The sequence below is a fragment of the Euprymna scolopes genome, chromosome 38, assembly GCF_053919585.1.
Source record: "Euprymna scolopes isolate OS-2025 chromosome 38, ASM5391958v1, whole genome shotgun sequence".
Lineage (NCBI taxonomy): Eukaryota > Metazoa > Mollusca > Cephalopoda > Sepiida > Sepiolidae > Euprymna > Euprymna scolopes.
The window spans coordinates 77,611,850-77,638,765 of NC_136519.1; the positions used below are offsets into that span (position 1 = coordinate 77,611,850).

At 32.7% G+C, this 26,916-nt stretch overlaps 1 protein-coding gene across 6 annotated transcripts in view; it reads left to right on the top strand.

Moving 5' to 3' along the window:
* The window catches only part of LOC145263202 (uncharacterized), a 420,826-nt gene that overhangs the window by 300,954 nt on the left and 92,956 nt on the right, over positions 1 to 26,916 (top strand). For all 6 annotated transcript variants that reach the window (XR_013864489.1, XR_013864490.1, XM_080120271.1 and 3 more), the window contains exons 7-12: positions 2,635 to 2,722; positions 4,061 to 4,149; positions 7,589 to 7,658; positions 9,029 to 9,198; positions 17,373 to 17,525; positions 22,136 to 22,569. Coding sequence is in view for 4 of the 6 variants with exons in the window: in XM_080120271.1 (XP_079976397.1) it covers positions 2,635 to 2,722; positions 4,061 to 4,149; positions 7,589 to 7,658; positions 9,029 to 9,198; positions 17,373 to 17,525; positions 22,136 to 22,569 (1,004 nt within the window). In the remaining 2 variants the exon portion in view is untranslated. The remainder of the gene's footprint in view (positions 1 to 2,634; positions 2,723 to 4,060; positions 4,150 to 7,588; positions 7,659 to 9,028; positions 9,199 to 17,372; positions 17,526 to 22,135; positions 22,570 to 26,916) is intronic.

The following is a 26,916-nucleotide window of genomic DNA, read 5'->3' on the forward strand; positions in this document are numbered from 1 at the left end:
TTATCCATTTACACAGGAATTCAGCGTCCCCAGGGGCTCAAGAGGTAAAAATAGCCAAAAATGACACGTTTTGCCCCATAGCGTTTGATCCATCGATTAAATTTTCCTGAAACTTGGCCAAAATGTGGAGGCCATTGTTCTTAATGTAAATTCAGTACGGGTGACCCTGGCAAAATTCTGGTTCGCATCACTCTGGGACTTTTAGGGCTAAAAAAAGATATGCCTTTTTGAAGCTCTTTTTTCATATTACTCAAAAATTGGATATGTATGTCTATATAGTGGGCTTCTATGGTGCTGAATTCAAATATACATGTCTTAAGGCATGAAACTGCACAGTTTGTCCATTTTCACTGGGATTTGGCATTTCCAGGAGCTCAAAAGGGGTCACAAATGTCCCAAAATTGCAAAAAATTACATTTTTTTTTACCCTATAACTTTTGTCCCATCCATTAGATTTTTCTGAAACTTGGCGAAAATCTGAAGGCAATCGTTTTTCATATAAATTCAGTATTGCTGACCCTGGAAAAATTCTGCTTCGCACTCTTGAACATATACATTTGCCTTACCTCTAACTCAACATTGACCCTTCACAATTCTCACATTCATCATTTCTTCACTATTTTTTGTGGCATCATCTCATATACAGCATCAGAGGGGGACCATGCATAGACTGTCCAAGCCAAGGCGGTTTGTTTCGTTCATGTAATGATTAAATTAAAAGTAAAACATATATATATATATATATATATATATATATATATATATATATATATATATATATATATATAAATCTCAAGCATGAATGCAGTAAAGTATTTTATTTTAGCAAAAAATCTAAAGTAAAAAGATTGTTGAATTTTCAGTTATAAGGAAATTGAAAACCATTACGTAACGTTAATTAGAAGACACTATTTCTTAGTATACACCGCCATGATGTCTCCTGAACAGAAAGCAGAAGTCAAAATGACGCAAGTTTTTTAATTTAACCAAGGTGAACATTTTTTTTTTTTTTTTTTTCTCAATTTAGAATTGATATCTAGCATCAACAAACTTGATTATATTATTGTACCATCTTTGGACAGAGCAGATACTACACTTTAATCTTAGCTTGAAGGCCAAAAAGTGTATTTTAATTTGAGTTTCATGTTCAACGTCAAATGAATTTTATAAGTTATTGATTTTTTTTTAATTGTATCGTTGGCAATCAAATGATCCCATCTTTTAAAAGATGAGTGGAGGGTGATAACTAGGGCTATGACAACAGCATATTCTTTTCATTGTTACAACTCTCGAGTATATATCCGACCCAATTAAACACGGTTAATCAACCGAGAACCACATCACTCTATGTAAAAGCATATCGGATATCAATGGATGCATACTCGAGAGTCAAAACAATGAAAAGAATATGCTGTTGTCTTAGCCCTAGTGATAATATGTACAAACGCAAAATTGCTTTAGTGTATTGTATAGATTCACATACGTGAACATACTTTTTAGGAATTTTTATGATGTCAATCGATGACTAATGGGCACAAAATGTTTATTAAAATTTAGTTGACAAATAAAATGTCAAAATGTAACAATGCAGAAGATATCTGGATTCTGGTCAGGAATATAGTTGGCTAAGCATTAGAAGTTTGGCAGCATCAATCCTTATGTAAGCAAGAGGAATTCATATCAATAACTCTGAAAGTGGTAGTACCTATTGCAACCTTTCTTAGGTTAATTAATAACCTTAGTTAAATTAATTACGAAGTAAATAAAAAAAAAGTACCTTTTTGTTCTTTGAATAACTTTGTATTGTGGAAGGTATATCAATGATGACAAAAGAAACAAATGAATTAACAACATAACATTTTCTCAGCACACACAGAGACGCGTCTATTAATTTTTTTACATCTGTATGCAAAAAGAGCTATACACCAAAGAGATGAAACACTGCATATGTATCCTTTTTATATAAAAAGTCAAAGGAAGATTTTTTTTTTCCCTATTAGACAAATTTAAAAATTAAAATAAAAATAGAACTGTTTTTTTTTTTTGGTTTGTTTGTTTTTTTTCATATTCCTGACCAGAATCCAGTCATTCAAGTTTAAAATGCACGTCACCTCTTAAGACAAAGGGAGATTACTACAAGCTGTTTATATTACCAGTAAATAAGTCAGAGAGAGAAACTCTTCAGTAATTAAAAATCCAGTTATATTGATAATTTCCAATATATGAAGCTATAGAATCAGAACCACTCCAAGATTGGTAAAGATGCCAGGAAGACTAAGCGAAGACGTGGTTACACACCAGCCAAGCTGATATTGAACCTATCTCTAGTCCACACAGCTGGTGTTTGCCACTGGTCCTGAGATTGGCTGCCTATAAATACCTTAGCCGTTACAGACCATTATGCATGGTTTACATTCATCTGGCAGCTGTGTGTTTTATGAGAGAAGGTGGCTCAACCCATCCTGAGCGAATGCCACCAGTTCAAGTCAATGGACAACATGGAGTTTTGAAATATGCATCAATTTAAGATTTTTTTGTTTTTTTTTCAATTAAGATTGTTTTTCTCTTTTTCAATTTACTGATGAAAAATGTTCTATTTTTTTTATTTATTTAAATTATTTTCTTAATTTACAGTGGTATTACTCCTGCTCAAGCAGAACAGCAGTACTTGAATAAAGCCAAGTGGTTGGAAATGTACGGTGTTGATATGCACACGGTGATAGTAAGTATCATTTAATAAAATATTTCCTTTTCATAGATGACTGCAATAAAAGGCTTATTTGGCCCCACTGCAAGTGTGGGCGCTAATTCTCCCTTCCTCAGTCTATGATTATAGTTGACGACACTATGTGAACAAACCAATAGGTCTATTTATTTGCCTCCCCACAAAGGCAGAGAGAGACACAACGTTGATTTTCTTTTAATATGAGGAAAATCCAGCACCCTAATAAGGAACACTCTTGACTAGGACAAAAATTAAGGATTTCTTTCTCACTTATAAAGGACAAGAAAGATGAAGTGTAGTACCAGAACAGTTACATCTTGCTCTTAGCCAAATGTGTCGATTTATTTTGAAAATTATTATATATCAATAGTAATTAAAATTTTCAGATTATAAAATCATTTTTTGCTGCTTATTTAGAATTAATCCTATTTTCAAAACAAAAATAGAGAAAAACCTTTTAAAAAAAATTACAATGTACATATCCATCATGGAATAAAAACGTCATATTCCCAAAATCATAAATTGATCAAATAGTTTTTTTTTTTTTAATTAAGAAAAGCAAATTTTATGACAAAGCAAGATGTAAGGTTTTGGTCCAACATGTTTTAAAGGGAAGCAACTCAATTCAAATTATCATGATCAAAATGTTTTTTTTCTTGTTTTTTTTTTGTTTCTTTTCCTTGTTTTTTTTTGTTTCTTTTCCTTGTTTTTTTTGTTTCTTTTCCTTGTTTTTTTGTTTCTTTTCCTTGTTTTTTTGTTTCTTTTCCTTGTTTTTTTGTTTCTTTTCCTTGTTTTTTTGTTTCTTTTCCTTGTTTTTTTGTTTCTTTTCCTTGTTTTTTTGTTTCTTTTGTTTTTTTGTTTCTTTTGTTTTTTTGTTTCTTTTGTTTTTTTTGTTTCTTTTGTTTTTTTTGTTTCTTTTGTTTTTTGTTTGTTTTTTTTTGTTTCTTTTGTTTTTTTGTTTCTTTTGTTTTTTTGTTTTTTTTGTTTCTTTTCCTTGTTTTTTTTTGTTTTCCTTGTTTTTTTTTGTTTTCCTTGTTTTTTTTTGTTTTCCTTGTTTTTTTTGTTTTCCTTGTTTTTTTGTTTCTTTTCCTTGTTTTTTTGTTTCTTTTCCTTGTTTTTTTGTTTCTTTTCCTTGTTTTTTTGTTTCTTTTCCTTGTTTTTTTGTTTCTTTTCCTTGTTTTTTTTTGTTTCTTTTCCTTGTTTTTTTGTTTCGTTTCCTTGTTTTTTTTGTTTCGTTTCTTTGTTTTTTCGTTTCTTTGTTTTTTCGTTTTTATTTTCATTTCTTTTTTTCACCTTATGCTTTTATTCATTTTTAAAAAAATTATTTTTTTTCAGGGGCGTGATGGTTCCAGCTACACTCTAGGATTGACACCAACAGGAATATTGGTATTTGAAAACACAGAAAAGATTGGACTATTTTTCTGGTTAGCTCTAGTTCTCTATCTTTCTCAAAGTAAAAACTGTATTTTTCCAACCGAATATAGGAAAACATGACAAATAAAAAAGACAGAATTTCCTCAGCTATTCGTTTTTTTTAAATTCTTTCCTTTTCTCAATGTTAATTTATTTTTGTAAGCTAAAGAGGATTCGATGAAGAATTGAAAATGTTCATGATACCTATAGAGCATTATTCATTTTTTATTTGTGATATAAAAGATTAGAAATATGAAAAAGTAAAAATCATAATCAAGCAGTAGAACTGTTAAGTATTTAAAAAAAAAAAAAAAAATGCTGCCTTAATACACCTAATGGTGTATGTGTGTAGATACACACGAATGAATATTTTCCTATATATATACTGTGTGTATATATATACACACACACCAGGTTAAAGGTATTCAAGTGGTAACATTTTTTTTTTCTTTTTTTTTTTTTTTTGAATCGTCCCTGCAAAGATAATCTTTTTTATCTTGTACCTGTACCTACCCAGCGTTGTCCAGGTTAGGGGTTTCATTTTTGTTTTTGTTTTACATTTTTTTTGACCTATGCCTTTTGTTTAAATTAAAAAAAAAAAATGTTAAATTAAATTATTATGGCATTGTTTTATCATTTAAATTACTAATTGAACCAAATTTTTATAAAACTAATTTTATAAAGGTAATATTTTAATCTCTATAAAATTGCTAGATGCAAGTGACTTCCAAAATTTTCAATCTTAATCTCAAATTTAAATGAGGATTTTGCTAATTGTATTAAATGCAGTTAAATGACTTTCATTTTTTAAATTTTTTTTTTACAAAGGCATCACACTTATCAAGGCCAAGAGGCCACTCGAATATAAGGGTTAAAGTAATTGTTAGTAATGGAAATTCGGTAAATTTATTAATTTATGTGGAATGGCTCATCAAGAACTTGTTTACGTTGGACTTGAAGACAACCATATTGTAGTCAGCTGGAAAGCAGGAAAACAAGATAATTCCATAGGCATGCAGTTCTAAGAAAGAAGCTTTGTTCATGGGATCTACGTTTAGGTTTAGGCACAGATAAAGAGTGGGGGAAATTATTGATATTGTTTTCTGCTAGACTGGTGTTTTTTGTGAAAGTTTGGCAAGGGGGGACCATAGATTGAAACCCAGTCAAGCACTTCATTTTAAGTCTTTGAAGGCTTTCAAATTTTGAAGGCTCATAAAGCAACTGATTGTCAATTTAACAAAAGATTAACTCAGCTGACTTGTTTATGATCTAAAAGGCAACTGCAATTTAGGGGAGTCAATTCTGGAATTATTGTTTGAAATATGAATTTTAAAAATGTTTGTAGTAATGGTATGTAGAGGCATAGCAATAAGCGCCCACGGTTGGCATGTGCTCGCTGTAGAGATACTCTGGCATGTGAACCTGGAACCCTTCTGATACAAGAATAATTATGATGCAAATTTAGACACTGTTGGGAGTCAGAGGTGGCAGTATATAAAGATTTTAGCTCAGCTATGATTTTTGGATGTTGCAATTTTATTATTGTTAGAGAGAAAAAAGGAACTGCTTCTGCTTAGGTGGAAAAAAAAAACAAAAAAAAATGAATGCCTTAGTCATGGAAAAAAATAAAGAACACAAAATAATCCAATTTGAATGTGTTTTGTTTTCAACTCTAAGGAATTTATGTGACTGAAATAGGAATTAATTTTCTAAATACATTTTTCAGTCACGTAAATCTTTACTTTTATATAAAAGGAACTTTGTGTATCTGTGAATTCGTTCCCTATGGACTTGAAAATGGTTGGCCCAATTTTTATGAAATCTCACATAAAGGTATTTTGTGCCTGTCAGTGTTCTTAGATAGGTTTTATATCGGAATGTCTTTGATAAGTATCAATAAGCGAAATAATCCAATGTAAGAAGGAACAGATAATTTTGGATAAAGTTAACACCTTACACAGTCTAAGATCGCAAGTGCATATGAGAAGTTTTATTACCACACAAGTTGAAAGGCCTGACATAAAATCAACAGCAAGTTCTTTGATATGACAGGAGAGTGTTTAAAATGAATGTTTGTGTTTAAAACACAATTGAACCATGATACTTGATTTTTGCTTTTTAAACTTAAATTCAAGCTATTGTAACTAAAAATCTATATTTATGAAAACGTCTGTCTGTGTGTCTGTCTGTCTGTACATTTCCCTACATAATAACACTGTCAATTTTCAGTCTACAGACACGAAATTTGATATACAGGGTACTGAGATTTGGAAAATCTTTGTAATCCGTTTTCGGCCAAAAATTTGGCTGTTAAGGGGTCAAAGTTCAACGATTTGACCTTTGAGAACTCTACCAAATTCCTCCGCCAATTTTGGGTTGAAACACTTGAAATTTTAGATATAGATTCCTTGTACATGGATCTAACTTAATAACTTGATTTGAGCCCAAAGCAATAAATCTTAAGGGGTCATAATAGGGGTCAAAGTTAAAAAAAATTTGACTGCTTCGGTCTCTACCAAATTACTCAAACAATTTCTGGTCTAAACATTTGAAATTTTACATAAAAGGTATTCAGAGATAGGGCAAGTTTTTTAATCGGTTTGGATCAAAAATTTGAGTTACCAATATATAAATGTATGTATGTTTGCATGTCTGCTTAAAACTTTCGACAGAGGCGACGGGTTTTTACAAGATCAGTATCGTTTTGAAGTTCGACCTTTTAGACGAAAAATTGGCTAAAAACATTAATATCTTCATCTTCAACTGAGCACTTTTCTACAGGGGGTGGGGTCGCTTTTTTCAACAATATTTTCGAAAGTTATCCCCTCTTTTCAATTGTCTAGCCTTAATTAAAACCTACGTCACTTCCAGTTTGGCGGTGGTCGTAACAGCAAAGACATCACATTTTTTCCCATTCTTTTCCTCCTTCGCAGTACGGGTTCGAGCCTGCCTTCCTACTACCACTTTTTTTTTTTTTGCTCAACATACACCTCCAAACACCCGGGCAACGACGAGCTGAAATGCTAGTAATTTTTTAAATCAACAGTAGGTTCTCTTAGGTGCAATGTAGACTACAATGTATTGTGAACCAAGTCACTGCAAGACGCATGTGAAACTTTCTCCTGGTGTACTGCGATGGGTTCCCAACTAGAATAGGCAATCAATCGATTTGATTGCAAAATGAACGATTCCACCGATTTTCATGACAATAAAAATATGTGAATGTGAAACATCGTTGATTATTATTTGATCCCGAGCAACATTAGATAACCCTGCTAGTTTATAGATAATCTTTCAAGTCTTTCATGCTGTTACTTTATTGATTTAAATAATTAATTCTGACAAAATTTCTAACTTTAAAATTAATAAGAACTCTTTTCTTATGATAGTTTATGCTAATAAATATCTTCCATGTTTTAATATAGAATTCCTTTTCTCATCGATTTCTAGGCCCAAAATCAGTTCATTAAACTTTAAAAATAAAAAGCTCATCCTTGTTGTTGTTGAAGATGATGATCAGGTAAGTCTTTTTTTTTCTTATTTTTTTCATTGGATTATCTCACCCTGTTAAGTTAGTACCACCAAGTTAAATCATTAAAAACGAAAACGTACTGCCTAACTTCCAGTGTGTCTGCTTCCGGAAGCGGTGACAAGACAAATTATTTCCTTCGCTTTTTCTCTCTCAGACTTATATCTCTCCTATGCGTGTACTCTTTATGCTTTTCAGAGAATTCTATTTCATTTGATAATCATTGAAAAGTTTTTTTTTTTTTTTTTTTTTTTTTTCTTAATTAAAAATTGTTGAAATTATTAATATTTATTTATTTTTTTTAAAGAATTATTGAACACGCTCTTTGTGGTTTATTTTTTTTTTTTTTTAAAGAATTATTGAAAACATGTTTAAAAATTTTAAGAATTATTGAAATTATTATTTTTTTTTTTGTATTATTGAAAACGCGCTTTTTTTTTCTATTAAAGTATAGTTGAAAACGCATTTAAAAATCTTAAGTAATGAACTATTCAGTTTATGAATGGAAGTGTGCATCACCAAAATAGTAATCGATCCCCTATGCATGTACTCTTTATGCTTTTCAGATCATTCTATTTTATTGAAAAGTTTTGTTCTTTTTTGTATTATTTTAATTAAAAATTATTGAAATTATTAATATTTATTTTTTTAAAGAATTATTGAAAACATATTTAAAAATTTTAATTAAGAATTATTGAAATCATTTTTTTCTTTTTTTGTATTATTGAAAACACCTTTCTTTTAAAGACTAATTGAAAACGCGTTTAAAAATCTTAAGTAATGAACTATTTAGTTTATGAATGAAACTGCATCACCAAAACAGTAATCAAAGACCTATTAGACAAAACTTTGAACGCAATGTGATGGTTGATAAGGCATGGCTTAATAGCCAACAAACACTTTAATAAACATATTTATTAACACATTGAATAAACAGATGAAACTGTTTTTAAAACACATTACAAAACAAAATATTTTATTAAAAGAAGGAAGAAAAATGATCCGATTTTTCTTTCTTTAAAGGTAAAATATTTTGGTGCTTAACTACAATTGAGCCTATAAAAAAAATCTTTAAAAATCTTTATGATGTATGTATCTGTCACTGCATGAAGATGTCATATTCCGAAAATCACATAAATTGATCAAGTAGTTTTTTTTTTTTTTTTTTTTTTTTTTTTTAAGAAAATCAAATTTCATGACACATTTTATCAGAATTACTTGATGCCGTCTTCCATTTCGAATGATACGCTGCTAGCGACACCTCTTGGCTTTGTCAGGAATGTAGGATCAGCAAGGGCAGACAACCGACTTTTCACACTGGTTTTATCTGTTACTGAAAGTCATTTATTTTTATTGCTTAGGGCCACGAACAAGAGCACACTTTCTTATTTCGTCTTCAAGACAGGAAAGCTTGCAAACACCTGTGGAAATGTGCAGTAGAGCATCATGCATTCTTCCGATTGAAGGGTCCTGTCAAAGGTGCTACTACACGACAAAACTTTTTCAGAATGGGTTCCAGATTTCGATATAGGTAAGTTATAGTCTTTGCCTTTTATTTAGATGCCTTTTATTTAGATGCGTTTTATTTAGATGCCCTTCAATTAGATGCCTTTCAATTAGATGCCTTTCAATTAGATGCCTTTCAATTAGATGCCTTTCAATTAGATGCCTTTCAATTAGATGCCTTTCAATTAGATGCCTTTCAATTAGATGCCTTTCAATTAGATGCCTTTCATTTAGATGCCTTTCATTTAGATGCCTTTCATTTAGATGCCTTTCATTTAGATGCCTTTCAATTAGATGCCTCTCATTTAGATGCCTCTCATTTAGATGCCTTTCAATTAGATGCCTTTCAATTAGATGCCTCTCATTTAGATGCCTCTCATTTAGATGCCTTTCATTTAGATGCCTCTCATTTAGATGCCTTTCATTTAGATGCCTTTCAATTAGATGCCTTTCAATTAGATGCCTTTCAATTAGATGCCTTTCAATTAGATGCCTCTCATTTAGATGCCTCTCATTTAGATGCCTCTCATTTAGATGCCTTTCAATTAGATGCCTTTAAATTAGATGCCTTTAAATTAGATGCCTTTAAATTAGATGCCTTTCAATTAGATGCCTCTCATTTAGATGCCTCTCATTTAGATGCCTCTCATTTAGATGCCTCTCATTTAGATGCCTTTCAAATAGATGCCTTTCAATTAGATGCCTTTCAATTAGATGCCTTTCATTTAGATGCCTTTCATTTAGATGCCTTTTATTTAGATGCCTTTTATTTAGATGCCTTTTATTTAGATGCCTTTTATTTAGATGCCTTTTATTTAGATGCCTTTCAATTAGATGCCTTTCATTTAGATGCCTTTCATTTAGATGCCTTTTATTTAGATGCCTTTTATTTAGATGCCTTTTATTTAGATGCCTTTTATTTAGATGCCTTTTATTAAGATGCCTTTCAATTAGATGCCTTTCAATTAGATGCCTTTCAATTAGATGCCTTTCAATTAGATGCCTTTCAATTAGATGCCTTTCAATTAGATGCCTTTCAATTAGATGCCTTTCAATTAGATGCCTTTCATTTAGATGCCTTTCATTTAGATGCCTTTCATTTAGATGCCTTTCATATAGATGCCTTTCATTTAGATGCCCTTCAATTAGATGCCTTTCAATTAGATGCCTTTCAATTAGATGCCCCTCATTTAGATGCCTCTCATTTAGATGCCTTTCATTTAGATGCCTTTCATTTAGATGCCTTTCAATTAGATGCCTCTCATTTAGATGCCTCTCATTTAGATGCCTTTCAATTAGATGCCTTTCAATTAGATGCCTTTCAATTAGATGCCTTTCAATTAGATGCCTTTCAATTAGATGCCTTTCAATTAGATGCCTTTCAATTAGATGCCTTTCATTTAGATGCCTTTCATTTAGATGCCTCTCATTTAGATGCCTCTCATTTAGATGCCTTTCAATTAGATGCCTTTCAATTAGATGCCTTTCAATTAGATGCCTTTCATTTAGATGCCTTTCATTTAGATGCCTTTCATTTAGATGCCTTTCAATTAGATGCCTTTCAATTAGATGCCTTTCAATTAGATGCCTTTCAATTAGATGCCTTTCAATTAGATGCCTTTCAATTAGATGCCTTTCAATTAGATGCCTTTCAATTAGATGCCTTTCATTTAGATGCCTTTCATTTAGATGCCTTTCATTTAGATGCCTTTCATTTAGATGCCTTTCATTTAGATGCCCTTCAATTAGATGCCTTTCAATTAGATGCCTTTCAATTAGATGCCTCTCATTTAGATGCCTCTCATTTAGATGCCTCTCATTTAGATGCCTTTCATTTAGATGCCTTTCATTTAGATGCCTTTCAATTAGATGCCTCTCATTTAGATGCCTCTCATTTAGATGCCTCTCATTTAGATGCCTTTTATTTAGATGCCTTTCAATTAGATGCCTCTCATTTAGATGCCTCTCATTTTGATGCCTCTCATTTAGATGCCTTTCAATTAGATGCCTTTCAATTAGATGCCTTTCAATTAGATGCCTTTCATTTAGATGCCTTTCATTTAGATGCCTTTCATTTAGATGCCTTTCATTTAGATGCCTTTCATTTAGATGCCTTTCATTTAGATGCCTTTCATTTAGATGCCTTTCATTTAGATGCCTTTTATTTAGATGCCTTTTATTTAGATGCCTTTTATTTAGATGCCTTTTATTTAGATGCCTTTTATTTAGATGCCTTTTATTTAGATGCGTTTTATTTAGATGCGTTTTATTTAGATGCGTTTTATTTAGATGCCCTTCAATTAGATGCCCTTCAATTAGATGCCTTTCAATTAGATGCCTTTCAATTAGATGCCTCTCATTTAGATGCCTTTCATTTAGATGCCTTTCATTTAGATGCCTTTTATTTAGATGCCTTTTATTTAGATGCCTTTTATTTAGATGCCTTTTATTTAGATGCCTTTTATTTAGATGCCTTTTATTTAGATGCGTTTTATTTAGATGCCCTTCAATTAGATGCCCTTCAATTAGATGCCTTTCAATTAGATGCCTTTCAATTAGATGCCTCTCATTTAGATGCCTTTCATTTAGATGCCTTTCATTTAGATGCCTTTCATTTAGATGCCTTTCAATTAGATGCCTTTCAATTAGATGCCTTTCAATTAGATGCCTTTCATTTAGATGCCTCTTATTTAGATGCCTTTCAATTAGATGCCTTTCAATTAGATGCCTTTCAATTAGATGCCTTTCAATTAGATGCCTTTCAATTAGATGCCTTTCATTTAGATGCCTTTCATTTAGATGCCTTTAATTTAGATGCCTTTCATTTAGATGCCTATCATTTAGATGCCTTTCATTTAGATGCCTTTTATTTAGATGCCTTTTATTTAGATGCCTTTTATTTAGATGCCTTTTATTTAGATGCCTTTTATTTAGATGCCTTTTATTTAGATGCCTTTCAATTAGATGCCTTTCAATTAGATGCCTTTCAATTAGATGCCTTTCAATTAGATGCCTTTCAATTAGATGCCTTTCATTTAGATGCCTTTCATTTAGATGCCTTTAATTTAGATGCCTTTCATTTAGATGCCTATCATTTAGATGCCTTTCAATTAGATGCCTTTCATTTAGATGCCTTTCATTTAGATGCCTTTCATTGAGATGCCTCTCATTTAGATGCCTTTCAATTAGGTGCCTTTCATTTAGATGCCTCTCATTTAGATGCCTCTCATTTAGATGCCTTTCAATTAGATGCCTTTCATTTAGATGCCTTTCAATTAGATGCCTTTCAATTAGATGCCTTTCAATTAGATGCCTTTCAATTAGATGCCTTTCAATTAGATGCCTTTCAATTAGATGCCTTTCAATTAGATGCCTCTCATTTAGATGCCTTTCATTTAGATGCCTTTCAAATAGATGCCTTTCATTTAGATGCCTTTCAATTAGATGCCTTTCAATTAGATGCCTCTCATTTAGATGCCTCTCATTTAGATGCCTCTCATTTAGATGCCTCTCATTTAGATGCCTTTCATTTAGATGCCTTTCATTTAGATGCCTTTCATTTAGATGCCTTTCATTTAGATGCCTTTCAATTAGATGCCTTTCAATTAGATGCCTTTCAATTAGATGCCTTTCAATTAGATGCCTTTCAATTAGATGCCTTTCATTTAGATGCCTCTCATTTAGATGCCTCTCATTTAGATGCCTCTCATTTAGATGCCTCTCATTTAGATGCCTCTCATTTAGATGCCTCTCATTTAGATGCCTTTCATTTAGATGCCTTTCATTTAGATGCCCTTCAATTAGATGCCTTTCAATTAGATGCCTTTCAATTAGATGCCTTTGATTTAGATGCCTCTCATTTAGATGCCTCTCAATTAGATGCCTCTCATTTAGATGCCTTTGATTTAGATGTCTTTCATTTAGATGCCTCTCATTTAGATGCCTTTTATTTAAAAACGTTTGATTAAACAAAATATTCATGTTTAGTGATTTTTGTATTTTTTTTTTTTTCAAAAGTAAATTTTGTATTTCATTATAAACAAGCAGGGCTACCCGATATTGTCCTGGAAAAGAAAATCAAATCAGTTACTTTCGGTTCTTGTCCAGAATTCCTCCTGCTATTAAAATAAACAAAAGTAAAGAAAAATCTGTATGATGTATGTACCCGTGACGAAACCAAAATGTCATCTTCCAAAAATCACATAAATTGATCAAGTAGTTTTTAGAACAAGGCGTCAAGAAGTTTTAGATGGAATTGATCGAGGAGTTTTAGATGGAAGGCATCAAGAAAATTGAAAATTTATAGACTTTTTGCACTTTATTTTGGTTAATAACACTAAATTCAAATTATTCTGTTATATAAGACAGGAGTATTTAACTTGAAATATTTATTTTCGTTGGACATAAAATTGATGCTACAGTTGAAAAATCCATTTAAAAGCAAAACTACATGCATAAAACACAAAAGCCACCCCCCTCTAGTTGCTATGCCATTGATAAACATCTTTCTATTTAAACCAACCTCCCACCCTCTGTCTTTCTCATGTTACTTTTTAAACACACCTCTTCCGTCTCTTTCTAATTGCTGTGCAAACTTTGGCGACTACTTCTGCTGCTAGTCTCTCGCTCCTAAACAAGGTTCAAAAGAGTCGCCAATCTGATAGGCCCTGAACTGGCATCTAAGCTTCAGTCTCTGTCCCATTGATGAAACGTTGCATCCCTCTGCCTGTTCTACAAGTATTTTAATGGTGAATGCTCTGACGAACTGCAGACACTTGTACCCCCACGACGTAAATACCCCCAACAAACCCGACAAGCAGCTAAATCCCACCCCTTCACGGTAGAAATCCCTTGATGTAAGAGAGCCTTTTACTCAAGTAATTTCTTCCCCAGAACCGCTAGACTCTGGAATTCCATTCCAGGTCCCTGCTTCCCCAACTCTACTGACATGGAGAAGTTCAAGTGTAACGTGAACCGACATCTTGCTGCACAAATCCCTACATAGTGCCCCAGTAGTTGCTGCCCCTGATACTAGCCCTGTACACCAAAGTGGCAATGTGCCTTGTTTGGGGTGAAAATGTAAAAAAAAAAAAAAAATGAAAGAAAGTTAGCAGCAGTCAACTGCTTGATCTACGACGCAATCATGTTGATATGCTAGTACTGAACTTAAGCTATACTGAGCCTGGCCAGTACCAAATGGGTGACCATTTGGGACTACCTTAGTACTGTATGTAGGTGGAAGGTAAAGTCAGTCCTCTTGCTTTCCAATGTGTGTAGTGGTCGCATGCACACACATTTACATCCATATAAAAAGATGGAGTTTATTGAACTCTATCATTTCAGGTGTGATCGCAAAATGATGTTTGATGTTGATCTAGTACTGGTTTTAAAATTGGGTCCTTGGTGACCCTCAAGCAAACATCAGGATATTTTTTTCTGATAACTAGCACGAGGATTGAATGAGGAAACCTGAGTCCTCCCTTTCCCAGCACATGGTACTATACACCCGTTGTTATTGTTGCTTTAACATTTCACATGGATTTAGGACTTTAAAGTAAACATTTACCCTATTTATTATTTTCCAAACCTTTATTTTATTTTTTGTTTCATTGTTTTTTGAGATGAAACAAAAAGAAGTTTCTTGTCCAGAATTCAACCTAACTTTAAAAAAAAACAGAAAAATCTTTATATGTCTTATGGAACAAAGATGTCATATTCCAAAACTCATGTAAATTGATAAAGTCTGATAGGTCCTGCACTGTTGGTCAAGCTCCACTCCCTGTCCCATCATCGAAATGTTGCATTCCTGTGCTTGTTTTACAAGTACTTTAATCGTATGTGTACTGATGAACTCCTGGCACTTGTGCCCCTTGATGTACATATTCTCAACAAACCTGAAAAGCAGCAAAATTCCACCCCTTCAATATTGAGGTCCTTAGATGCTGGAAAGACTTCTACTTTAATAGTTTCTTCCCTTGGACTGCTATATTTAGAATTCCCTTCATGTTTCCTGCTTCCTTGGCTGTACTAACCTGTCAAAGTTTAAATGTAATGTGAACAGAACTCTCACTGCTCAACTCCCCACAGTCCTCTGTTTGACATGATCCCAAATAGTAGCCTCTTACGTTCTAAGTGGCAATATACCTTGTTTGGGGTGAAAAATAGTTTTAATAAAAAGAATAAAATAAAATAATTAGTTTTAATAAAAAAATAAAATAAAATTAGTTTTAATAAAAAAATAAAATAAAATAAAATAATTAGTTTTAATAAAAAATAAAATAAAATAATTAGTTTTAATAAAAAGAATAAAATGAAATAATTAGTTTTAATAAAAAGAATAAAATGAAATAATTAGTTTTAATAAATAAAATAATTAGTTTTAATAAATAAAATAATTAGTTTTAATAAATAAAATAATTAGTTTTAATAAATAAAATAATTAGTTTTAATAAATAAAATAATTAGTTTTAATAAAAAAATAATTAGTTTTAATAAATAAAATAATTAGTTTTAATAAAAAAAATAATTAGTTTTAATAAATAAAATAATTAGTTTTAATAAAAAAAAATAATTAGTTTTAATAAAAAAAATGAAATAAAATAATTAGTTTTAATAAAAAAATAAAATAATTAGTTTTAATAAAAAAAAAAAGAATAGCCGAAAAAATTTAGTTTTATTTACAAGCTAATTTTGTCATACAGTTTTTTTTTGTTTTTTTTAACTTTGCGCATTTATATGGAAAAATTTTTATTTACAAACTTTTTATTAAAAAGAAAATGATTAAAAAGATGAAACAAATAAAATAAACATTTAAACAAATTGATATTGTGTGGAAATTGTGTTACAATTTCTATTGTTTGTGTATAAACATTGTTTGGAGTCATAAAATAACCTTTTGTAAATGAAACATTTTCTTTTTAAAATGTGCGTCTAACAAAATGTAACTCTTGCTTCCCTTATTTTGTCCTTTAGTCCTCACATTCCATGAAAGATCTTCTGGGGCGGAATTTATCCATCTAGCACTTATTGTTAGCTATTTTTTTTTTTTTTTTTTACTTTAAAGTGTTTTTTTTTTTATTTTTGTTAGCTCCTTACAACAAGTGGCTGCATGTCTTGTCTTGAGCGATTTCCATTAAAAAATAAATAAAAGAATGTACTTTTTAGGCTATTAGAAAAAACTTTTTTGCAAATACACCTTTTTTTAAATATTAAAATGTTTTGTAAATGCCCCCCCCCCTCCGGATAAGGATTCTGGGTTTACATTTTTACTTTTGGACTTTTCATGTTGGGTTTGAAAATTTGTGGAAGAAGCTAATGGAGGAGTTGAGAGTAGAAATGAAAGGAGAATGAATTAGCAGATTGTCTTTTGTAAATCATTAAAAAGATTTGAAGCCTTAACATTTTCCACTAATATATCGAGAGACTCCACTGGGAACTACTGCTTGGAAGAGGTTGATCAATTCAGATATCTAGCCTAGGCTTCATCATCACCGCAACAAGCCAGGGGGGGAAGACAATATTCTCAGCCGCATCAGCAATGCCCACACTGACTTCAGTCACGGCTCTGGTCTTGAAAAGAAATAAAACTGAATCAGTCTACCAGCCCTTCATCCACACCATTCTCCTTTATAATTGAGAGATTTGACCTATACGGACAAGTGACATATGTGAACTGGACGTATTCGACCATCACTGCCTACTTTGTGTCCACTGGAAACAAGTTATCTCCACCATTTTGTGTTCATTACAAGTTCTAATCCCTCCAAAAATCTCTCCTTGCGAAATACCTTCATTGGTTTGGTCATGCCCTTCATCTTCATCCATGAAGTTGTCAACTAAGCTGGAAGAAATGTTTTGATGGCCAACTCAAAACCTGGTTCAGGATGGCGAGGCAGTATGCTGAACTGTGTTTGGGTCATCACCTTTACGAGGTCTGTCGCTGGAACTGCGAATGGCTTGCACTCATAATGGAATTAGTTTTGGACCATCATCCCTGTTCAGGATGCAGCAAACTTGTTGGAAAGAGTCGGTCTAACTGACTTAAGGTGAATGCCACAACCATTGCTTATTCAAACTTCATCCGCCATATTTATTCACAGTATTTTATTTGATGATTGTTAAGATGTTCGGACAGTATCTGTTTTAATATTATCTTCGCATTATTGAAGCAAGATATCTTTTCTCTTTTTCTGAAACCAGTGGACATACAGAGTATCAGACAGCGTCCATTAACAGAGCACGACGGGGTGTGAAATTTGAGAGAAGAGCCAGCCAAAGGTACTCGAGACGACCCACGTTTGAAAAACAAGAGAAAGAAGAACGGTTACGACGACGAGATGATGAACTACGCAAGTAAGTTTATTTTACAATTTTATTTACCAATTAGGTGCTTGTGCAGAATAGCGTATTTTGAAACAAACGCATTTCAGGTGAAAACATTATGTTGAAATTAGTATAAATTCTAAAAAAATTTTAAAAGATGATCTAGTAGAAAAATAATTACAAGTAAAAATAAAGTTTATCGAGTTATGGCGTTTAATCGTATGTTTTTATGTGGAAAAGCTCCCAAAAACCCAAAGGAGGTGATTGCAGTCAATCAATTTGAAAATTTGCCATTTCAAAATACAAAATATTGCGTAAGTACTAAGAGTTGCCAACCTAATAGTTCCTGAACTGTTGAAAAAATGTTGCATCTTTACTGGTGCATCTGCTACTAGTATCTCACTCCTAGACAGGGTTCAAAAGAGAGTCACCAACCTGATAGGTCCCAAACTGTCATCTAAGCTTCAACCTCTGTCCCCTCGACGAAAAGTTGCATCCCTCTGCCTGTTCTACAAATATTTTAATGGTAGATGCTCCGACAAACTACAAGCCCTTGTACCCCCTCGACGTAAATACTCCTGACAAACCCGATAAGCAGCAAAATCTCATGACATGATCAAGAGCGAGAAAAGGAAGGGAATTATGGGAGTGCATTCTGGTTGCTTACGTATCCCTCCACCTACAGTCAAATCACGGCCATGCAGGGGGAGGGTGCTAACAACCACCAAAACCGGGGCACTAAGATATACTGCCACACTTACCCTGACACAGAAGAGATCCCCAAATGCTAGAAAGTCTTTATAGAGTTGAATGTGATGATCAAAGAAGAAAGTGCCCGCATGTGTGTGCATTGTGCGGTTATACAACTTACCTTCGGATGGGATCTGAGAGAGAAATTAAAGATGACAGCCATGGATTTCTAAGGTGTAGTCTCGTGGAATCTCACAAGATCTCATCTTCCACTGCACACGTATGCAAATGGAATGGGGTCAGTTTTCTAATAAAATGCCTGTTGGCAGAGGTGGTTGAGAGAACACGTGCTGGAAGTTGAGAAAATTGGCAGTGACGAATTCTAGCTGAACTTTTGCTTATTTTATTTTGTTTTGCTGTTTACCAGCCCATTTAAATGCATATATATATATATATATATATATATATATATATATATATATAAAATAAAAAAATTATGCCTTGTCTCGGCAGCCGAGTCTAACACGTATCTTATTTTTCTTTTAATAATATTATTGGAATTCTTTCCTCTTTTCCTTGTACCTATTTGAATTATTCCACGGATTTCGGCCTTTTGGATTATTTTGGACCATCTTCCAATTACGCGATTCCCTTGGATTTTACTTGTGCGAATGGAAATTCTTGTATTTGCATTTTTGGATTTTACCATCATTGGATACTTTACCTTTTACCAGACTATCCATTCACGTGAAATCACCTTTTTCTTCACCCTATTCCCTCTGCTTCACTTTTTGTTATCAAGTAAGATCTTTGACTTACTTGTAGTTTCATCAAATACTTTTACAAGCAAAATCCGATCCCGCATTTTGCTAAATCCTACCCTTTGATGAGAAGGAAAGTATTTCTTCGAAACTCCGTGGATTAAGGACTATCCACTTTTTTAGTGTTTCCTTTTTAAATTAAATGTTTTTAACTCTTTCTTAAAGTGTTTTTAGCATGTTTTTTTTTTTTTTAACTATTTGCTTTTATATATATATTAATATATATATATATATAAATTATGTGTATTGTGCCCAATATGTAGTAGTGGCCCTATCATAAAATACGCTTAAGTTTGATATTTTCATTCATGCAGATTTCTATTAATATTAGGTCAATGTGTACCAACTAAATACTTACCTTCAAAAAGTTGAGTTCAAGATGTATTCGGATCTATTTTAAACGAATATCACATTTAAAATTGTCGCCAACAGGTATTTTTTGATATTAATACTTTTATTATTCAATGTATTCCCAATTGTTTTCACTGGTGGCTATGTTTGTTTTCGCGCACGTACATTTAATTTTGACACATGCGCGCCAGAAGCGAGTGCCATCAGCTAAAATAGAAACCAAAACATAATTCTCCAGCCTAATGTCGGCCCTGTCGGTGGGGCATTAGAATACGCCAACTGCCCCCCTGCAGAGGGTAAAAGTCCCTCAATGGGGGTCCTGGATATGACCTTAAACTATATCCAGTGGTGAGGCCCCAGCTTGTGGGCTTTGGGGAGTGTGGAGCCACCCTTTAATTACCATTGCTCCCAGGTCCACTCTGACCCGGAGTGGTAGTACCTGTTAGGGTCCCAACTATGGGTTAAATAGAAACCGACGTGAAAACAACAAATATATTCTATTAAAAAAATTTTTCTTCAAAATCTTTGGATTCGGCATTAAATAACCCGAAAAGGGTTGATATGCCGTAAAACAACCAATCAACCAACCAAATGTCAAAAATTTTCAAAAGATTTTCAATCTTCTACACTAGTAGTTTCTTCTCCAGAACTGTTAAACTTAGGAATTCCTTCCAGGTTACTGCTTCCCTTACTTGACATGCAGAAGTTCAAGTGTAATGAAAACAGACATCTTGCTGCTCAACTCCCTACATAGTATCCTTGCACTTATGTCCCAGATAGAAGCCTCCTACACAAAAGTGGCACAGGGTAAAAATGCAATAAAAAAAAAAAATTGATCTAGCACTTCGTCTACTGAATTATTTTTCATAATTTTTGGAATTTATATTAATTTTGACATGTATAAGTATGTAATGTTTCCACCTGAAATGCATTTGTTTCAAAATCCATTATTCTGCACCAGCACCAGTGTGGGTGAGGGTAAGAAAGCAGGGAGTCAAAGTAACCCAGAGTTTTGTTTGGCCTCTACTTTGCTCCACACACAGTTTAACATGATCTATCTGGTAACGTTTCCATCTGGAAACCTGCTTTAAAATATTGAAGTAGTTTTTATTTGAAAATGTCAGTTTTAAGAAAGTTCCCGGCAATCGCGCCAGTTCTTGGCCTTCAGGCCGGGATCAAAGTGTAGTATTTGTTTCGGCAGATACTGCAAACAAAGACCTATGTGGGGGCGCAAGCCCGCATATAAGACCTTGGTTAATGTCGGGGCAAACCTTCATACCAATTGTCACTATCCAGCTCCCCTACTCCCCGAGGAGCTGGTCCCTATTTCCCCTTCACTCCTCACATTAAAAATCAGCCTCGTGCCTAATTTGCTCGGTGGGGGAGCAAATAAATACCCAGTTATGTAAATCTTTATTTTCACTGATGCTAGCAGATCTGACTGTCTGAAGATACTGGCTTCCTAAAATACAGCAAATTTTCATGTTATTGTTTTTTCCTTTCCCTTTGCAAAACTCAATCATGTTTTGCAAAGTAAAATATAATACAATTTTCCTCTACAAAACAGCAAAACCAAACAGCATGGATAAATATTTAAAAGATATAAAGAAGCAAAATGACTGAACATGAAAATGATTGTCATGCCATAAAACAAAACAACCAAACCAAACAATACGAATGAATATTAGAAGATATAAAGAACTTGAAGCATACAAACTTTTTCCCAAAATTACTGGATTTGGCATTAAATTACCTAAATAGTGTTGATATGCCATAAAACAAAATCATCACCCATCTTTAAATTAATGTCAAAAACTAAGGGAGATAATTCAACAATAATTCAAGCTTGCAAAATTTTTGTTGTAATGCCTAAAAATTTGTTTAAAAATGTTTTTCTTAGATTAGTGTTAAATGCAAAAATAATCAAATTTAACCATATTCAACCATTGATTTGGCATAAAGCACTCCTAATGCAGCTAAAATGTCTAATTTTTTTAGTTTTTTTTTTTTATCTATATATATATATATATGACAAAACGGCTGTGCACGTTTTTGTATGCCCAGCAAAGGCTTTTTTCGGGAGGTTCTCCGGGGGGGGGGGGGTTACTATGTTTTCAAACTTTTTATATACTCCCTAGATTATAATATCTATGATTTGCGAACGCACGTTGTATCTACATTTATTTAAATCGACATTTATAAAATTCATGCTATTCCTTCCTCTCAAGTGTCTGTTCGGCTTTTTCGTATAAAAGCGAAACTAAAGCGAAGGCAGCTTCCCGGCCTTTCATGACAGGACGTCCAAAAGCAATCAGCTTTGATCAATGTCGGGGAAACCCCTCAAATCAGACAATTGCTATTCATTTGGACACTCCCTTTTTTTGGGGGAGCTGGTTTTCCTTAATATCGTGGGGAAACAAACAAATAAATGAAATGGCAGAAAGCTGAACTGGCCTCCAGCCAATGTTCGTTTCTGCAAGTCAGCTTTTTGATTGAAATCACTAAATTTCAACGCTTTTCACTTCCTATGGCTTTGTAGCGATAAGATGTCACGTTTTCTTTCACTTTCACTTTTCCGCTTTCGGGTTCGAGCCTCCCTCCCTACTAACACTTTTTTTTTTTTCTTTTACACTTACAAACACTCAGGCAACACCGGTACCCCCGCTAGTATATATATATAAAATATTCTCTAGATTTGATTGGCTGAAAGTTTAGAAAATTTTCTTCTTGGAATTTTTTACTAAACCATTTCTTCTTAATCTCTTGTCTTTCATCTAGACGAGTGCAGCGATCGCAAGAAACTCCCGACAATGAGCGAAAGAATAAACACACAAAAGACTCCCATCAACATTTCACCATGGATGCTCAGTCTGCAGCTACTCTGGCCAGGAGGCAACCACCAGAGATCATCGATAAGCCAGTCATTTCCAAATCATCCCAGGTCTCGAATGGCGATGTGATTACGGTCCAAACCCAACCATCGACTGCACCAGCATCAGCACTTGAACGCCTCGACTGTCTGATCAAGGGAACGACTGCTGTGAATCCTTCCTCAAAAACTGCGTCAGAAGAATTACCTGCCCCTGCTGCTGCTGTTGTCACTCTCATCACACGTCCAAAAACCCCAGTAGATGACAATGACGATGATGACGATGAAGATGAAGACTTTGTTGACCATACAGAAGACGGAAAAACTGAAGTATCGTTAAAAGGTAGGTTGATAAAATATTTAGACTTTTTTAGTAACAAACACCAAATATATATATATATATATATATATATATATTAGTGATAGGACGATTTTAATATTTTTTCTGATGCAATTACCGATTCCGATTCTTTATAAATCTCTAATTATTTAACTATAAGATTTTTATTTCCTTCGATTTTCGTAAAACCACACATTAAATATGCAGATATTTTCCTAAACATCAAAATACATTTGTGGATGATGATCTATCGATTTTAGTTTTACTGGTAATTTAGAATCAATAAATATTTTTATCATTATTACCAGCAATGGAAGATTTTATGTTAAACAAAATCAAATAAAAAAAAAAAACAATTAAAAGAATCGTTTTGGCATTGGAAAATAGGCATCAATTTTACCAATTCCGATACCCCCAAATCTTCCGATTTTTCTGATTTGGATTAATCGTCCCAACACTATTTTATATATATATATATATATATATATATATATATATAATCTGTTAAAATAGTCATGTTCCTCTGTTTACAAGTTGATTAATATGTACAAAAGGTAAACTATGCTTCTGAATTTTTGAGATGAGGATTAGTTATTTGTGTTACGTGGATGCTTCGAACTACTAGTCTTCATCTTGAGTGTCATTTTCACAACATAGCCGTCAAAGTAACACCGAATATTCTAACAGATTATGAGTGTCTTAAATAGTAACTAAACTCTTTGCCTAGCAATGTTTTGATCTATAAGCCTGACGAATTCTTATGGGAATGAAACACAATATTCTGTGTAGCTTAATTGCCATATATTTTCGTAACTTACTATAACACACTCATATATATATATATATATATATATATATATATATATATATATATTGTGTACAGAAAGTTTTTAGATGAGACAAGTCATTGATACCATCGGTTTCAAGCCTGATAATTAGGACCGTTTTAGATATCCATATCAAGCTCTCTTCAGCCAATACTCATCTCATGATATCGATATCTTAAACGGTCCTAATTATCGGGCTTGAAACTGATGATACCAATGACTTGTTTCATCTAACAACTTTCTGTACACAAAATACAAAATATAAATACGCTCTTATTTTTCGGATTTTCCTTATAATTGAGCACTCTGCTGGATTTCTTTTTCCAAAAAAAAAAACCTATATATATATATATATATATATATATATATATATATATATATATATGAGCAAACAGTTAATGAAATATGTTAAAAAAACACTTTGAAATGAGTTAAAAACATATTTAATCTGAAAAGGAAACACTAGATAAATGGATAGTCCTTAATCCGCAGAGTTTCGAAGAAATACTCTCCATTTTGGATTTGGATTTTTTTATCTTCCACCAGACTATCCATTAATGTGTAATCACCTTTTTCTTTACCATATCCCCTCTGCTTAACTTATTTTGTTTTCAAGTAAGATCTTTGACTTATTTGTTGTTTCATCAAATACTTCTGCATGCAAAATCCGATCCTGCATTTTGCTAATTCCTACCCTTTGATGAGAAAGAGTATTTCTTCGAAACTCCGCGGATTAAGGACTATCCATTTATCTAGTGTTTCCTTTTCAGATTAAATGTTTTTAACTCATTTCAAAGTGTTTTTTAACATATTTCATTAACTGTTTGCTCATATTATAAGCTCTATTTCCTATTTGGTATTATCGAGCTTTTATATCTGGCTGAGATAAATTTATAAATATTAATTCTTTAATATTTATAATTTACTTTAATTTTACCATCTTGGATCATTTTGGTAAATTCAATTGTAATTTTCATTTATATATATATATATATATATATATATAGCATCGTAACTGGAAAAACAATGAGAGATAAGTTTTGTTCTCTAGGTCAAAATTCACACCATCATTTCTTCGTATATAAATATGTGACTTATCGAAATCTCTTTTTTTTTTTTTTTTTTTTCATCAGTAAACTATGTCTTTATTTTTTTCCTGAAAACATCTTTGAGGTATTGAAAATAAAATACCTGGGAGATGTGTGCAGAACAGGAGACTCTGATAGCATGACCATGTTGAAAGAATGGTTCTTGAGTTAGTAGATTAGACAGAGTTCAAAAGAGAGTCGCCAAACTAAATATGTCCCACACTGTCAACTAAGTTTCAATCTCTATCCCATCGACGAAATGTTTCACCCCTCTGTCTGTTTTACAAGTATTTTAATGGTAGGTGCTCCAAACTACAAGCTCTTGTATCCCCTCTACATAAATACCCCTGACAAGCCTGACAAGCAGCAAAATTCCACCCCTACACAGATCCCCAGATGCCAGAAAGCCTTCTACTCTAATAGTTTCTTCCTTAGAACTGGTAGACTTTAGAATTCCCTTCTAGGTTACTGCTTTCCTGACTGTATCGACATACAGAAGGTTAAGTGTTATGTAAACAGATATCTTGCTGCTCAACTCCCTGCATAGTATCCCTGCAAATTATGTCCCAGATAGTAGCCCCTTACATCAAATTGATACTGTGCCTTGTTTGGGGTGAAAATGTAATTAAAAGAAATTGTTTATAAAAAAATAAAAATTGAATATGTAATTATCAAATGTACATGCGTGTGCAGTTCTGTTATAAATTTATTAAATTTTCAAATAAAGAATGTGATGTTTTGGATACATATATATATATATATTTTTTTTTTTTTTTGTTCACTCCTTTTCACTCCAAACAAGGCATGTTACCACTTGGAACATGAGGTGCTACTAATTGGGATTGTATCTAACCGGCAACTGCGGGGAGTTGTATAGCAAAATGTCTATATTCACATTGCATTTAAACTTCTCCAGGTTAGTATAGCCAGGAAAGCAGGAAACGGAGGGAATTCCAAAGTCTATCAGTCCGAGGTAAGAAATTATTAGAGTAGAAAGTTTTCCGGCATCTAGGGACCTTAATGTTGAAGGGGTGGGATTTTGCTGCTTTTCAGGTTAGTCTATTTTATAATAACATCGCGTCACTTTTTGTTTTTCGCTTCTTAATACAACGGGAAGAAGCTGGAATTTTGAAAAACTCCCAAACACGGTCTCATACATATGGTTCACATTTGACAAAAATATCTTAGACGTAATTAACGATTAAATGAGTTCGGCTTTTATGAATTACGTAAGGGTTGGCGACGTACAGATTCGGGACCACTTCTTTTTTCTCCATCGGAATGTTTTATATATATGTATGCAAGTGCTCTGAGTTGGATGATTCTATTTAGAAGTGTAATGAGAACGAACCAATCAAATGTCAGAAGAGCTTTATAAAATGACTGGAGCTTGTTGAATTTTCGGTGTCAAAGTGAGAAAACCACTATATTTCTGCTGATCGTGATTGGATTAATTCTTCAGTTGTATTTAGGCTGCTATTAAAAAAAAAAAAAGTGAATAAATTTACATTCAAGACTATACCATGAGAATGATTTATACAAAAATAAAAACATTGGATAAATGCGTTCTATGGTGTGCATTGATCGATGTGCAATCATAACATTGGATTCTGACTTTAGTATCAATCAAAAGTAAGAAAGATAATTCTTTTTTTATATTTAATGCCTGTGTATTGGGAACTGTTCTTGTTCACTATTTAGACTTAGCACCATTCATATTTAACTGGCAGGACCCGTGAAAATTTCACAGAATGAGAAATAATTTAATTAATAAATATGCTTTGATAATTTGATAGCGCAAAAAATGTTTTTTTTTTTTTTTGGATAGAAAAATGAATACCACAGCAAATATTAGTTTATTAATATTTCTATGAAAATGGTGTCCATTGTATTTTAAATATAGAACTGACCTAAATCAAATAAATTAATGCATACTACTAATAAATACTAATAACTACTAATAAATACTAAGATAGTTATATTGTGCTACATAGTTCAATACAAATAATAAAATCATGTTCAAAGAAACAATCTTTAATTTACTCATTCAGTCCAGTACCTCTTGGCAGACAACTTCATTTTTTTACCCTCTTTCTTTTGAATGTTCTCTTTTTGGTCCCCCAATTTATCGGAGTGGTACTTATGTTTTCAGTGGATCCATTATTCCAGACGCTTGCCAGATAACCGTCCATTAGTTTTTCCAGAAATTTTGCCACAAATTGTATTTCATTAAATAGATGTGCACAATAAAAAAAAAACTTCCTGTTGCGCCCTCAGGGCTCTAAAAAGGTAAAAAACATGTTCCAAAATGGACAAAAATGACACTTTTTTACCCATAGCATTTGATCCATCTATCAGATTTTCCTGAAACGTGGCCAAAATGTGGAGTCCATAAATTCAGTACGGGTGACTCTGGCGAAATTCTGGTTTGCATC